The 15745-nt window shown below is 59.4% G+C and overlaps 4 protein-coding genes across 4 annotated transcripts; 1 reads left to right on the top strand and 3 right to left on the bottom strand.

The window, feature by feature from the left end:
- Nucleotides 1–807: 807 nt before the first annotated feature.
- On the bottom strand, nt 808–2625 carry RBF1 (Transcription factor rbf1 (RPG-box-binding factor) (Repressor-activator protein 1); the record flags this gene model as incomplete). The annotated part of the gene is made up of 2 exons (XM_071062255.1): nt 808–1211; nt 1272–2625. 2 exons carry the CDS (start codon nt 2623–2625, stop codon nt 808–810), a joined length of 1758 nt encoding a protein of 585 aa, XP_070918356.1.
- Nucleotides 2626–4479: 1854 nt separating this feature from the next.
- Nucleotides 4480–6936, bottom strand: MFIFM68171_06834 (uncharacterized protein; the record flags this gene model as incomplete). Its single annotated transcript, XM_071062254.1, has 2 exons — nt 4480–6204; nt 6265–6936. The coding sequence occupies 2 exons, from the start codon at nt 6934–6936 to the stop codon at nt 4480–4482; spliced, it is 2397 nt and encodes a 798-aa protein (XP_070918355.1).
- A 658-nt stretch (nt 6937–7594) lies between these two features.
- On the bottom strand, nt 7595–9272 carry MFIFM68171_06833 (uncharacterized protein; the record flags this gene model as incomplete). Its single annotated transcript, XM_071062253.1, has 3 exons — nt 7595–8454; nt 8506–9187; nt 9255–9272. The coding sequence occupies 3 exons, from the start codon at nt 9270–9272 to the stop codon at nt 7595–7597; spliced, it is 1560 nt and encodes a 519-aa protein (XP_070918354.1).
- Nucleotides 9273–12000: 2728 nt separating this feature from the next.
- Nucleotides 12001–15681, top strand: MFIFM68171_06832 (uncharacterized protein; the record flags this gene model as incomplete). Its single annotated transcript, XM_071062252.1, has 2 exons — nt 12001–12178; nt 12494–15681. The coding sequence occupies 2 exons, from the start codon at nt 12001–12003 to the stop codon at nt 15679–15681; spliced, it is 3366 nt and encodes a 1121-aa protein (XP_070918353.1).
- Between the last annotated feature and the right edge of the window lie 64 nt (nt 15682–15745).

Raw genomic sequence — 15745 nt, 5'->3', positions numbered from 1 at the left:
TGATTGGGCCAACTCTGCATGGTGCCTCAGGTCCCTGCCGGCAGTGAAGTCTGCCACCCGCTTCAAAGAAAAAGGATCCGAAGCCAGGGTATGCATATGTAAAAGACTTGTGAGATGAAGTATCACGGATGTGTCTGCGTCGACCCATCTGTGCGATCCAAGTGCTGATTTATCTTGGGCCCGACGCAAGGCCCAGATACTCATCCGTGTCATCGCAGCGCCGCAACGCAAGACATGTATTGTAATGGTACAGTACCTAGGAGGAGTATGGGGTAAAGGACGTATACTGTGTAGCCGGCGTGATATAGACCTAGAGTTCTGATGCAGCCGGATCCAGCACGTATATTTGCTAAGGTTGCACATTATAGTGCGCGTACTGCCTCGGCCTCGGCCTCATGCAGCCGGCCATGTGGTGGCTGGCCATCGCCTCCATCTGGGTGGGTGCGGTTCAAACGGCGGCATCGCTACCATGGGGTGAACATAGTGACTGGGCGTGCGACATCCACCGTCACATCAGAGAACACCAAAGTCAGCAATACTCCCGTACGCCTCGAAGCGGGCCTAAAATACGGCGATCCCCGCCGCGGGCTCCATTTCCACCGATGCCGATTGTACACAATCCCATACCCACAGTTGATACTTCCCACCGGCCGTAACTCGTTCCTCATGATTCCCAACCTAAACGCCCACGCGCCCCGCTTCACCGAAAACCACCACCCCGTAACCATCGTTATACCCATTACGCTCCGTTTGATCCGCCATGCAAAATGCTTGGGTTATGTACCAGTCCCCGCGGTAATCCCTGTCTCAAGAATTCGACGTACCGCCTCCACGATTATCTTCTTTGCTCGAAAGACTGACCATGACGCGCTGGTTACAGATGTCGATGAACTGCTCAAACTTCTCGATAATCTTGTCCTTTTCTCGTATCTTTGATTTCAGCTCTTCAATCTCCTTCTTGCTTTCTTCTTTCAGCGCCTCGTATTCTTCACGCGCCTTAGCGAGTTCCCGGCGAAGGTCCGCGCGGATCCGCTCCTCGGCCGACGGGTGCGGCTTGCTGTAGATGGCTGGCCGGTTCTCTGCGAGGCCAGTGGCGACCTTTTGAGGGTTTCTGTTGATGGCAGCCCGCGCATTGTAAATGTCCCGAGGCAGGAGGGGCACGTGCGGGTTATCCTGCTGCAGGATCTCCAGAGTCTGGCTTACGCCCACGCCTTCAGACAGGATAGAGTCAGCGGCTCGAACATCAGATGTAATCTGCCATTCGCACGTACCGTTCTCTTTCAGCTGTTTGACCGCGGCAACCATCTTGCTATCCAGCTTCCGCGCCGCCGGGTGCAAAAGCGGGCTCTCGCTCGGCCCGTGGTTGTGTGTCAGGTGGACGGAATCCGGGCGGTAACGGACCGTCCACTGTGTCCGCTGCTCAATGGCGAAGAAACCAAACTTGCAGTCGCACTTGCGGGACGTGGTCTTGCGCTTGCGCATCTCCGGGCTGACTCGTCTCGGGGGCTTGCCGGCACGATCACACACAAAGAGCACCTTTTTGAGCCCAGGCACCGTCTTCTTAGACCGGCCAATGACGACGGCATAGCCGACGGATGTGCAATAACTCAGTACATGCTTGTGGATGGCCTCGAGAGTAGGAAAGCTCCCGCCCTCTGGGGGAGCGGACATCATGGGCCCCATTGGCTCACGGGGGACGAAGGGCGTGCCTTCGATCAGCTTGGGCTCCAGCGATGTGTCCCCCTCGCCGGATTCGTCGTGGCTGCCCATATCCATATCGTCCTCCTGATGATGATTCTCCTGCACGGGCTCGGCGGGCTCGGCTTGCCGGGCGGCCGGTTGCGGCTGGGCCGGCGGCACCTGTTGCACTTGCTGGACTTGTTGCACCTGCTGCACCTTCTGTGCCTGCTGTACCTGTTGCACCTGCTGAACCTGGGGAATTTGGGGCGGGGCGGGAGGAAGGGTCGGCTGGGTCGGCTGGTGCGGCGTCGGCTGCTGCGAAAGGATCGAGTTCTCATTTTGCTGGACAGATTGAAGTGACTGGACGGGCTGGCTCAACGACTGCTGGCTCATGGGTTGCGTCATGGACTGTGTCATAGGCGGCTGGCTCATAGGTTGTTGGCTCATAGGCTGTTGGCTCATGGGTTGCTGGAGCTGCTGGTTCATAGAGGGCTGCCCGAGCGACTGGTGACCTAGTGACGGCTGGCTCAGCTGCTGCGGGTTCATCGGCTGCTGGCTCAGGCTCTGGGGCGCCATGGGCTGCTGCGTCATGGGCTGTTGATTCAACGATTGCTGAAGGTAACTGAGTGGCGGGGCCGTCGGCTGCTGCATGGGCCGGGGAGCGGGCGCTCGCTGGCGGGGCCCCGGTAGGGCTGGGGGCACCTGCGACGGCGGCGGTCGCGCGGCATTTTGGACACTGGCGACATTCGGGATCTGTGGTGGAGTTGGAGTGAAGAGATGATGGGGGTATTGACTCTGGGGTGGTTGCTGAGGCTGGTAGGCCTGAGGCTGATAGGGAGACGCGTGTTGCGAAAGCGACGGTGATGGCTTGTTGGTCGGGTTGTGAGGTGGCGGGAAGCCTCTCCTCATGAACGAGAGCCCAGGATGACTACTCGTGGTAGACATCATGAAAGAAGGTAAAAAGAGACAAAGATGGGAACAAATAAACGGCGGGTTTCCAATCCTGGGTCTCGACGCTCCTAGGCGCACCGTCACCGAAGCTTGGGCGGGCGTGTACCGAGCAGGGAGGTGTGGGCGACTGGAGATGGAGAAAGAGAGAGGTACGGGGGAGGGTGTAAAAACTTGCTAGGCGGGAAGCCTGGCGGGTGGGAGCAGACTGCGCAGAAACCGTCGGTTTGGGAGGGGGGCGTACAGTCCGGTTGTCGACGGACCGGGGGAGTTGGCACGGTACGGAGTATGCTGTGCCCCCATTCCGACGAATCATAACCGAGATGCACGGCAGAGAGGGCCCATAGGAGGCCCACCAGTCCAAGCACCGCTCCACCAACCGTGTCAGGCTGTTGCCGGTCCAGCCCAACCCAAAGCTTCAAACCGAGCCGCGATGAGAATATCACTGCACCAAGCATAGCGCCCAGCCTGGAGTCGAGCCCGTCCTCGGTTGGATTATGTGAGGAGCCGATCATCCTAAACGCGGGCGCCAAACCGGCGTAAAGCCTGCTCTTGTCCTCCTGACCGGGTTGCATTTCTCCGGGGCGGCATTCCGCGATGGTGGAATTTTCGCAACACACCCCAGGGTATGGAGGGAATATCAAGCCGTCTATAGACACACCTGCCTTGTTACAATCCCAGCGACTGCAACTCACCTAACTCGCGGCATTGCTCATTGCTGGATATCCCTTTGCTATCATTTTCACGGCGCTTGATGATAGGGTTTCACACCATTAGTACAAGAGCAGCCCAGGCCCCGGCTCGGAATGAGTGGAAATCAGGTAAAACAACTCGCACCGCAGTGTACTTCCAGCACCTTGCCCGTTCAAAGACCCCTGGTAAGAGGAAAAGCACAGCGGATACCATTGACAGATATGGCGAACGCCCTCTTAGTGAACTGCTGCAGGTATGGGACAGACGCCTGGTATAAAAAGCAGAGGGGACACGGTGAGATAAGCAATAGAATGGCTGACGCCTTCCGATTGCCACGCTGATTTCTCCCAGCGCCACAAACAGACATAGCCGCTTCTCCCAACGTAAACGTCCGCGTTGCGTTGGGCGGGGGCGAGCTAGTGCGGCGTCTGGACAATCACGGTTCGGACTGGAAGCTAGTTGAAGTCGGGGTAGCACAATGCCCGATCTCCTAACTATGAATGGGCAGGCCGCACTAGGCGGGTATTTTGGGTTGATGCCTGCTCCTGCTCCTGCTCCATCTTGCGCTATCGAGGATGCTTGTCATCTAACCGCCTGCCGCTTTAATAACGGATGCATGGTACGCACGGGTCAATGATCGAGGAGGGACTTACACATGCCAGGATACCGAAGCAGCGCCTCCGTTTTTTTTGGCCTCATCCCAACCCCGTTCATCTTGTAGAGCGCCCGCTACATCGATATGCATGTGGCAACTTGGGCGTGAGATGAAGCGTGTATGCACCTTCAATTACAGTGTGAGGGTCCCAATACTGCAGTCTGCTGTGACCTCTTCGCAACTGCCTGCCAGCTGTTTCCAATGTTTGTTAATCCAAGCAGGTCGGCCACCTCAAGTACAAAGAAGATCTAGCCATGCCAGTGAATAACCCGACCCTGCTGATCTATGGAACGGGACTTGGAGATCTCAAAGTACTGCCATGAATTTGAAGGGATACTGCCTATACCCGCTTGCTCGGAACACACTCAAGCAGTTAGAAACTACTTGACAAAACTCAGGGGTATAATACTTTCCCATAACGGCAACAACACCCTACTACTCCAGCAATGTTGACGGTATTCCTGCGTAATCCCATAACAACCCACACCATCTTTCCCTCCTCCTTAAAACCCCACATCCCCCATAAAATCATCATCCCCCCTTCCCCGACCGAACCAACTCCCAAAATCCAACTTCATCAACAACCTGTCCACCCCTCCCACCCGGTTAGGCACGTACTCTCCCCGTTCCCTCACCTCCTCCGTTTCCCCATCCTCCACCACACCGCCCGCACCTAAATCAAGCAGCGCCCCGCCACTTTCCAATCGCCGCAACTCCCCAACCAACCCCTCAATCCCCTCCTTCACCCGCCCCTCAACCCCACGGATCTCGCCCTGTACATCCCTCTCTTCCCGCGCCAAATCGACGAATGCGTCGACGACCCCAACGTCGGCTTCAAGATCGGCCGCCGCCCAGACAGACTGCAGGCGGTGGACGAGCGCGACCAGGTGGTCAATCTGCACGAGCAGTTCGTACAGCGGGTCGGTGAAGGATTGCTGGGTGAGTAAGAGGTGATGGACGAGGGCACGGAGGTAGGACCGGTGGGCGGTGGAGAGGGTTTGGGGGTCGTGGGTATAGGGGGTCTGGGGTTGGGATAATGAGAATGATGACGAAGGGGTCGGGGTGGAGTCCGAGGTTGCTGGTGAGAGCCAAATGTCGTCTTCGTCTTGGTTGTTGTTGATCTTATCGCCAAGGGGTGGGTGGGCTGTTGCGTCTTGTCTCTTCGGTGGTGCGTCTTCTCTCTTTTGACCGTCTTCGCCTGTTGTCAGCCACGTGTGGAAGCCATCTGATAGCCCCGCGACGACTTCGGTTTGTAGATAGCCCTCGATTTCACCGAGGAAGAAAATGGCCGCACTGGCAGTGGCACACGCGTTGCGAAGGATGTTTGACCGCGCGGTGTGGCGCTGCCGGTAGAGGTGTACTTTCTCCCTGCCGCCGCGAGTGGTTGCGAACGGCGGTGCCGGTGGCGCAGGGTGGTGTCTGCGGAGGGATGTGATTTTCCATAGGTCTGTTAGCCGGATGTGGGCTCGCCGGAGAGAGAGCAGGTAGGAATTGATGGCGGTGTACGTTTGCAGGTCGGACTGGCTGAGGAAAAGGTCGAGTGGGGAGGGTATCTGCAAGGTCAAGACGACCGGAACCGAGAACAGGAGGTTGCGGAAGGGCGTCGGTGCGATGGCGCTAAGTCCGCCTTCCGTAGCGGCAGTGGTTATTGGCGTGGTCGCCCTCGTTTTGGACATCGTCAGCCGCAGGAGATCACGAGCCAACTCCAACCCCTCGTCTTCTTCCGCATGCTCGCCCTGCATCGACCCCATCGCCGCCCACGTCCTTGCCAGGACAGCACTAACCTCGCCCTCCTTCACCGTGACATTCCCAATAGTATCCCGTTTATCATATGCGAGATTCTCCGCCCGTTTCCACCGGCTCTTGATCTTCTCGTCCGCCTGTTGGGTTAGAGCCATGGCAAACTCTCCCCGCCGAAGTAGGAAGAAGTCGCGCAGCAGCTGCAGCGTCTCGAGCACCCTGCTCAGGGGTAGCAGTTGCTGCAAGGTTGTCCTCGACAGGAAATGCCTAATCTCCATGATGGTACTCGAGAACGACGGAGCGTCGATCGGATGCTTCAGCGCCGCCAGGCGTGAAAGTTGCGTTGAGAGGTGATCATTGCCCCTTAAGCTGTAATCGCCCACGCTCTTAGCGCGGATCTGATTCAGCGACCTGCCAATAAACAGCATCGACGCGGCAGTCGCAGGCGTAACAAACGACGGCAGCAAGCCGTTGTCACAGACATATTCCTAGCACCCCCGTCAGCGCTTTACCCTCCTGCAAAAACTACTTGAAAACAGCCCACTCACCTCCTCCCCATCATCCCCCTTCTTCACCCTCACGAAAAAGTCACCTTCCCCGAATCCCCCCACCCTCCCATACAGCACCCACGCCGACACCTGCTTCAACCACGCCCGCTCAGCAACAGCCACCAACTCTCCCGCCGCCTTCTCCACATCCCCAAAGCCCGTCTGCATCTCGCCCCTCAACAAATCCATCAACTTTGCCCCCCTCCCATCATCATCATCCACCCCGTCAGGCCCATTCTCCCCATCCCCACCCTTATCCTCCTCCATGAACCCCACGACCCGCACCAACCACTCCAACCTCCTCCGCCACCCCTCAAACTCCCCCACCACCCCGGTCAAGGGAACGATATTGTACGCCCCGACCAGCCCGGCATCGCCCCGCAATATCGTGGCCTCCACGTCCAGGATCCTCTGCTGGAACGCCGAGAGGTGGAGCGAGTCGATGGCCGACGCAACCGCGCGGCAGATGACGGAGCGGTGCGAGGCCGCGATGTGGGCCGTAGACGTGCGCAGGCGGACGTGCAGGTCGGAGAGGCTGGCGAGGGAGGCGAGGAGGGCGCGTTCGGGCGGGGAGAGAACCGACTCTTGGGCGTCGTGGTTGTTGCTGGAGGCCGTGGAGCGGAGGAGCGACGAGGGGTGGCCTGAGAGGGAGAGGAGGATCTCGTGGAGCATCGTGGCCGATTTTTGTGTGTTTTTAGCCTCTTTGGACCGGGGGGGGAAAGGGGGGGGGGGGGGGGGTTGCCGTAGTGGGGGAGGGGTCAAGAAATTTTAAAATCTCCAGGCGGTGATGGTTGCGGTGGTCGCCGTTGGCTTTTCTGGCGTTATCACTTGGTTCGCACGTTTCCGGGCCCAGCGACCGCTCAGATCTTGGTAGAGGAGGATGAGAGTCCCGAGGAGCTCGAACCGGCAGCACATGGGGCAACGTGCGGCGACGATCTCCAGGAAGTGGCAGGCCCGTGAAATGCACTGCAGATGATATTGTACCTAGTCGGACCAATACCTTGTCATGATCCCGCTGCTACATGTGGAACATACATCCATTGCAGATCGAGCAGGGTGCTGCCGGCCCGTGACTACCCCCAGTCGTTCGCCGATGTCAAGTGTGACGTGGGGTTTAACTTTCGACGCGACAAGACGTGATTGGGATCCTCGCAGGGATACACGATCACGTGACACATATTTTTATTCATCTAGTCAGGAGAATCCCTTTTAACAAAAAAATTCGCTGCCATCATCCCCATCCTAGAAAGACGTAGAAGAGATTAAGATACAGTATCTAACGAAAACTTATGCATCTGCGAAATAGAACCCCACATTCCAACACTGCGACTCATTTATACAGTCCGTTCGATCCGCTGGCTGGCTGCTTCCCCTCAGCCACGCTCATCCCGCTGACCGACTGAGCATCTTGGGCGATGGCACCGGGCCCAGTGCTTATAGCTGCCACCCCGCCGTCACCTCCCCCCACGATGACCTGCTCACCCGAGACGGTATGGCCGACAACCATACCCTTGGCTACACTCTTTAGGATGGCCCTGCGCGAGACGCCCGTCACATCAATATATACCAACCCGACGTTCTTCACGCCACCCCCGAGGCTCCTAGTAATATCACCGGCCTCGGGACCCCATTTGTGCGTCACCACAGTCGTGGCCGCGTCCGACGTCGAGGCCAGTAAGTGACGCCCCGCCTGCTCCACGCCATCCATGACGGTCGAAAAGGCCATCATGCTCTTGTTGAGCAGGCCGGGCTTGTACGTGTTCAGCGGCTTCCCGTCGGGGCCGTAGCCCTTGTGCCCGGGGCCACCGTTGCCCTTCTTGCCGTGCCCTCCGAGCGTCGCACCCAAGCTCTGCGCCACCTTCCCGATCTGGCCCACCGTCTTGGCCGACAGACTCGCCGCGCCTCCCGTGAAGGTGTTGATGCGCCGGATGCGTTCCCTCGTGGCCGGCTGAAACGTCATGGGCTTGGCGCTGGGCTGCGCCTTCCTGGTGAAGGTGTCGGCCTGATTTTGGAGCATCTTGGCGATCATGTCCGAGCCCGTGATGATCAGCCGCGAGGCCGCCGAGGCGTTGGATACGAGGAACGAGCTCTTGTAGGCTGGATGCAGCTCCGCGTCGTACAACTCCGGGGATATAGGCGCGACGTTGATTTTTTGTCCGCCGGCAGCGGGGAGCGTGATTTCGACCGGATCTGAAGACACGATTAGGCACTCTTCCAGACAGTGTGCGGAGGAGGACAAACCTTTAGACCCCGGCTTCAATGTGCTGTCCTCGACGACCTGGAAATTTTCTGCCAGCTCTCCAATCACGCTGCCGTCTTCCTCGTCGACAAGCACAATCTGTCCGGGTGTGGCCGCGCTCTGACTCCCTTTCGCGTACGCCTCGCCAGGTTTGAAGTCTGCCGGGTTGTACGCAGGAAGCTCATCCCCTGCCGCCGATGCCGCATTGGCCGCAGCGCTCTTCTCGCCCTTTGCATCCCACCAAGGGTGCTCTCCCTGGCCAATCTTCGGCGGAGGTGCTCTCTCCAGGAAGGCGGTGCATTGCGCCAGGATGGTCTCGAACGTGTCTACATCCTCCTGGATCCCTTTCCGGCTCTCCACCGAAGGGAACTCGATCCTAGTGAAGGCCCCGCTGTCCGGGCCGAGGTCCCATCGTGGGATGAGGTAGCTTGTGGGCGGCTGATGATAGATCTGCGTCGTGGCCGGGAGCGGCAGGTCGAGTTCGGGCGGCAAATGAAGGTGCAGGTAGAAATCCTGCTCTTCGCTGGCCGCGTCAGGATCGATGGCGGGGTCAGCGAAACCCGACGTCGTAGGAACCATTAGTAGAGACAGCGTCTGCGGGCCGGCCGGCGTGAGCTTCTCCTCCTTGCCATTGGCAATGTGGTATGCCGACACGCCATTGATGGCGTACAGCAGCTTCGGGTCCTGGTTGGTGCGTCATAGTTAGTACCGTGGACCGAACAAAACGATCCGTTGAGTGCCGGCGCCTCACGTTGTGTCCCGATGCCATGATTGCGACTCTTGATGCTCTCTAGCAGATTGAAGGTTTGTACCACGATTAAAGGGCAAAAATCGTTGTTGGCAGACCCGCGATGCGGGGTGTTTCTCGAAACAGCGAATGCGGCGATCCGCGCTGGCCTACTTCGTATGGGATGCTTTGACGTGTTATGGGCAAAAGAGACTCGCAGAACCGCCGCGGCTTCGGCGTAACTGAATGCAATTCACAACGGCCAAGATTTCCAGGAGGCGGGGTAGCGATGTCACTGTTCCAAAAGTTGAAAATAGCAACTGGTCTCATCACCCCGCGGCCGCTGGCGCTTAAAGGAGACTCCTGTGTGGAGCATGCATGAGGCCTCTTGAGCCTCTGCCACCAAAGCGACGTCATTGGGTATCCCGCACGAGCTCATATCCGCCACCGTCTTCGAAAGCAAACTTGTTAGCTCCCAGCAAAAGACAAAGGAGACGCGTCAACCCCATCACGGCCAACGATTTTGTCAGGACAATTTGCTCCGTCGAACCTGAAAAAAATATGAATAAATGAAAGAAAGAAAGAAGAAGAAGCATGAAAGACTAGACCACAATGCTGTCGGCCGCACGTGGTGCTAAGCCATGAAAGTCGAGGGACATCCGCTCTGCGGTCCGCTGAGCCCTCTTCAGGTCAGAATCGGCCGGCAACAACGCAATGTAGGTGGAAGTCGGGCCTCACGTGGCTGTTGCAGCAATTTCGTTCCCGTTTCCTCTGCAGTGCGAAACGACCACGCGCACAATGGCCTCGATGGGTCGTATCCGGACCCGGACTTTCTGGGTAATTTTGTTTCGTGCCGTGTCGCGTCCCCCCGCGCCCCGTGATGGCGCATTCGCAGCTCGACGTCGTGGCGCCGGAGCCTGAGTGCTTGAAAAGGCCGGCCGTTTTCGGCTTTGGGCGCGATCGCGCCGCGCACAGGGCGCCGGAGATGGGGAACGTGACGGGAGCCAGCCTGGGTCCTCAGATCTAGATCCCACACAAGAAGATTGGGCAATTCAAACCCGTACAATATCTGCATCCCTTTACCCTTCCGCATCGCGGTTTGGCAGTGCGAATGCTGGCCCGGCGACATCGGGGAGCAATGCTCTCTTGGGTCGAATCAGAGATGCAGTAGCCGCCGAGCGGCTGCAGAAGATCCCGATTCGGCTTCCTTCGTGCTGCGGCGTGCCACACCCGCAGTTACCGGCCACAAAGACCCAAGAGAAAAGCAGTGGGGGCCCTTTTTCCGGCAATCCGATCCTAGCATCCCGGTTCAACCAACAGGGTGCCTTCCCGGTAGCTGAAGCAGGCCCGGATGGAAAATCGGCCGAAACCAAGGGCTGATGTTAATCAGTGATGCTGGTTCCCCGCTGTTGCTGGTTGCGGCGCCGCCGAAGCTCTTCTAAGCAAGGCAGGTCGGGTAGTTGGGTGGGTGGGTTGGTAGGCATCATGCCCGTATCGCCCACCGCCGGACGGCGTGTCTGCGCAACGGACACCCGACCCGGGCCTATCCAACCGGGTGGTGTCTTGGGTAGGCGGGTTACGCGAGCCCCTTCGCTCTGCCGAAGACGGCCAGCCTTGCTTGCCCTGCCGACGTGCCGTGTGTGGAACCGATGCAGGCTATCATCAGAGTTGCACCGCAGCAGAGGGCGTGGGAAGTGCGCGATTCGCCCCACATGCTGTCGGGCCGGCAGAGATGCCCTACCGCACACGGGCAGACGCGCCCGGCTGTGCTCTATGACGCCCTGACGAGCATCCTGGGCAAGATTTAAAAAGGTTAATAGGGTGGGGCTGCGTCTGACTGCGAGTGTTTACTGCGCAGGGGATGCGGATCATGCTTTTTACGTGTATGTAAGGTATGGTAGCTGCCCTAGAAGGCGCGCTTTGAAATTCCCGTCTTTCCCGTTGGCTCAGGGCCTCATTGAGGCGTTTCTAGCGGAGCGGGGTGGTGTTTTTGGGACGGTCCGGTGCCAAGCGGCTGGCGCAGAGCAAGTGTCTCCGGAACTTGGTCTCCACGCTGCGCCGATGCCCTTTTTGGGCCTTTGTCGGGTCAAGTGGCAGCGAAGAAGCATCATATCGTTGCAGATCGGCAAGTGTCGCAGTGGCTGCTATTGCTTGCCTCGCCCGACAGCACTGCAAACAAAGCCTTGTATTTTCAGGCTTGCCTTCTCCCGAACCGCTAGACTGTGTGATGCGTCTTTTGTGATGCAATCGGTTGGTGGGGACCTGAGAGGGAAGATACGGCACTGACTGTGCCATCCTCGAGAAGCTTTGGGTGGAACGTTAGTGGAGATGAGAGCGGCACGGGGGGGTGGCAGCTTGGCTGCCCGCTGCACCAGGGAGGTACTGTACCTTTGGTAGCTAACCGGGCACAGTACATACAGAGCAGCCCGCTCAGCTGCCGGAAGCTGCGCTAGGTTAGCCCCGTCCAGCCGAATGGAAGCTTCAGTACCTGCCGCCGAGCGTCTCAAAATAAAAAGACCGCAAAGGCGCCACTTCTTTTTTCTGCGCCCGTTCGTCTCACGGTGTCCCCAGTCCCCGTTGCTGATTACTATCGACTACGCCAGAGAGAATCACCGAGTATCCATCTTGTTTGCAGCAACGCCTGACGCTGCCGAAGTTGCCGACGCTGCCGACGCCCCGGACCACTGCTGTACAAAGCTTGTGCAAGTCCGTGTTTTCCGGCCACCGGCCACACTGGATACACACGCACCGTTTGCCTGTGCGTCCGTGGATGCTGCCCAACACACGCGCTGCAGCCGTCCCCGTGCCGCCCCAATCCCCAGCCCTGCCATCCTCCCAGCCGCGGCCCTCCCCTTCGACGGCCTCGACCCCCGTGAGATTCCGCTCCTCCCCCGCTCTCCCCGTCGTCGCGCACCCCGAGCTCGCATCGCCAGCAGCAACGTTTCGGCGTCACATTGGCTCCTCCGGCTAGGCACGCCTTCGCAATCTGTGGCCGCTCACCCGTCGGGTTGCCCGCCAAACGGTTACCTGCACCGCTGGTGCATGCTGTAACACCTTGTGCAAAACACCCAGTCTTGTAGCTTCCAGGCCCGTTCCGCCAACCCTTTCTTTTTTTCTCTCTCTCTCTCTCTTTTCTCTCGACCGAGCTCTTGCGCACCGTGTTGCTGCTGCTGCCGCTGCTGCCGTGCTGCCCTTGTTTCTGCTCCCTCTGGGTGTTGGGTGCTGGTGCTGGCGCTGGTGCTGGTGCTGGTTCCGCTGCTGAGGAGCTGATAACCTCTCATCACCGGGTGCATATTTTAAAATCTGGCCACCCGCGGACCGCCCGGACGACACCGACCCGAACGTCGAGTCTCGGCTCACCCTTGTCGTGCTTGCGTCGCCTCCCGCTGAGCGGTCTCTGCAGCCGCCTGTTGCACTGTGCAAGCCGGGCCAGGGACGGCCTCGCCTCTCATTGCTGTCTGCGCCAGTCAGGGGTCCCCTTCGCGAGACCCAACCCGCCGTCACGATTGCTTCCCAACTGCGTATCCAGTCCATCCTCTCCCCTCCCGATCCGCCCGACGCCGATGCGGCTGCCGCCACGTCCACCTACGCTCAGCAGCCGACTTCCAAACGAAAGTTCCACGACGCCTTCGCCGCGCCGCCGCCCGATGCCCCCATCGAGCCGGCCGAGCCACCTGCGCCGCCCAACCTTCCGCCGCCCGACCGCTTGCCAAACATTCGACAGCCACTCCCGCGCAGCCCGCCACGGCCCGCCGCGGTCGCGGTCGGGGCCGCCCGGCAGCACAGCCATACCGCTGCCGCCGACGATGACAACAGATCCCCCGGCGCCGCTACGATGATGGCAGGCAGCCCCGGCAGCCCTGGCACTGCCGACAGCAAGAAAGGCGTCAAGCGGACCCCATTGAGATCCAGCATCGCCTGCCAGCGCTGCCGCAAATCCAAGATCAAGTGCAACAACACGGGCGGCGACGCCCCCTGCGACACGTGTCTTCGGAATGGGAAAGAGTGCACCTATCCCGAGGTCACGCCGGCGCCTCCGAAGCGGTCGGAGCCGCCCACCGGCGTCAAGGTGGAGCAGGGTTCGGAGCGGAAGCGGCTGCGGAGGATCGAGGAAATATCCAAGATCGACGGCGTCGTACCCCCTGCTCTCTTCGCCGAGGAGGTCCTCTCAGCACCCTATCTCACCGAGCCCGTCTGGTCTCAGCTTTTCGACATTTACAGGCTGCATTTTGCGACAGAACTGCCGTTTCTACACCTAGCCACCCTGAAAGAGAAGCTAGGCAGCAGGTTCAGGGCGAAACCGAGCGACACGTCACCCGAGATCAACCTTGTGCTCCTGGGCATCCTCACCTTGACAGCACGCTTCCACAGCACCCTAGTTTCATACCTAACCGTTTCTAGGAGTTCACCGGCCGTGTCGGGCCCGCCGAAGGCGCGGCCAGCCGTCTCGAGCCAGGATGCGTCGATAGCGTCGGAATACTACGCCGATGTGCTGACCAGGGCGCTCGGCGGCCTAAGGACGAGCATGACGGTAGCCTCGGTTGAGCGTGTCCAGGCTTTCCTAATGTTGGGGCTCTACGAATGGAGCCAGGCTCGGCCCCGGGTCGGTGGTATGGCAGCGTGGATGTATGTTGGCGTCGCCATCCGCATGGCTCAGGCGCTGGGGCTCGGCGACGGCGACAGAGAGCCCGGCAGAGTCTTTAGGTCTCGACCCGTTCAGACTACTCAGCAGGCAATGCCGCCAGGGCAGAGGATAATCGCCAAGGAAATCAGGAGGCGGACAATGTTTAGCTGCTTGATCTTGGACCGACTACTCGGCTGTGGCAGAGACCGTGTATCGACAATACGCTCCGAGGACCTCCAGATCCAGCTACCATGCTCCGAAGTCTCGTTCGACCTCTCGGACGATGTCTACACGGGCTTCCTGAGGCCAGTACCGGGGATGCAGAGCAATCGCCCCCTAAGCGACAGCGTCCTCGGCCGCTTCGTCCGCCTGGTCGATCTCTGGGGCGAGATATCCAAGTGGAGCTTTGCGGGCGGCCGCTTCACCGAAGAACACCCACCGTGGATGCCTGAGTCGACCTTTTTCCAGCTACGCGAGAAACTGAAAACATTTTACCGTGAGCTTCCGGACCACTTCCGGTGGTCAGACAGCAACTACTATAAGCACGAGAACCACCAGGCCAGCAGCGTCTATGTATCGCTACATATGCTGGGCGCCGTGTGCAGGATCATGCTCCACCGCGAATACATCCCCTTCATTCCCATCCTATGCGACAGGCCGGTCGGCCCGCTCGACGAGCCAGTATTCCCAGATGGCCAGGAGCCGCCCGGTTTCTGGGACGCCAGCGCCGAGGAAGTGTTCCATGCCGCCAAGGAGATAGTTGATCTCACCGAAATCTGCCGTGATAAGCTGCCCATGTCTTCGCTCGTCCTGTTCGCCGTCTGGACCGCCGCCTTTGTCGGCATCTACGCAGCCTACTTCCCCCATATGGACACCAAGGGGCACATGCTTCCGAAGGACGAAGCGGCCGGCGAGTCTCTAGATGTGACCAAAACCGGGCCGACGGGGCTGACGTACAAAATGCTGACGCACATGTCGATCTGGCTGAAGATGGCCGAGACGTACGTCGGCTACTTCCGCGAGATGGCGTTATTTTACGAGAAAGTCAAACACGATTACGAGAGGCACCTAGGCAGGCGGCCGCCGGCCAGCTCAGCCACAACGGCCGCGACGGCCACAGGTGAAGGGCGGCTCAGCGTGCGCTTGGGAGGAGGCGGCGGCCTGGAAGAGTGGAGGCAGCAGGGGTTCAAGGTGGTCAACAACGGCGAGATTCTGGCTGTGGACGATGACAAGCACAGCTCGTCACGGGACAGCACCGCCGAGCCCGGGTCGGACCACCCGGATCATGCCAAGACACCCCGATCCACGTCCATGTCTTTTACGCCCATCAACAGCAATGCCCAGAACCCCCAAGCAAACCAGCCCGAGACAGTCGACGCGGCTGCTGCCGAGGCTGCCACCCAGCTGTGGCGGTTCCAACAACCGCAAAGCGCAAACTCACAGCAACAACAACAACAACAACAACACACACATTCCCCATCGCAATCATCCGTCGGTCCGCCGATTCCGTCGCCGCAGATGCCTCACCACCCTATCGTGCCAAATTATCAGTCCGGAGAGGTGGCCGTTTATCTCGAGCAGAATCAGAGCATGCCGTGGTACCTCGCCCCCGGGGGGATCGACCAGTTTGCGCACGGGACCGAAGAGTTTCTGCCGCTGGACCATGGGAATATGTTCTGGGGGAGCATACCCGGAGCCGGCCCTAGTCCCGCGGCGCCGGGGCAGGGGCAAGCCCAGAATGCCGGTGAGGTGCAACAGATGCCTGGGGTTGGGGTAGGAGTCGGAGTGATGCAAGGTATGGTGCAGGGGGTTACGGGGTATTCATGAGGCTGGTTTGTCACGATGAGGTTTGGAGGGCGGTCATGAATAGTAGATAATGGGGTGGCATTAC

This window comes from Madurella fahalii (assembly GCF_045866475.1).
Source record: "Madurella fahalii IFM 68171 DNA, scaffold_3, whole genome shotgun sequence".
NCBI classification, from domain to species: Eukaryota; Fungi; Ascomycota; class Sordariomycetes; order Sordariales; genus Madurella; species Madurella fahalii.
Note: the sequence above shows the minus strand (reverse complement) of the source record. Positions and strands in the feature narration are given on the sequence as shown.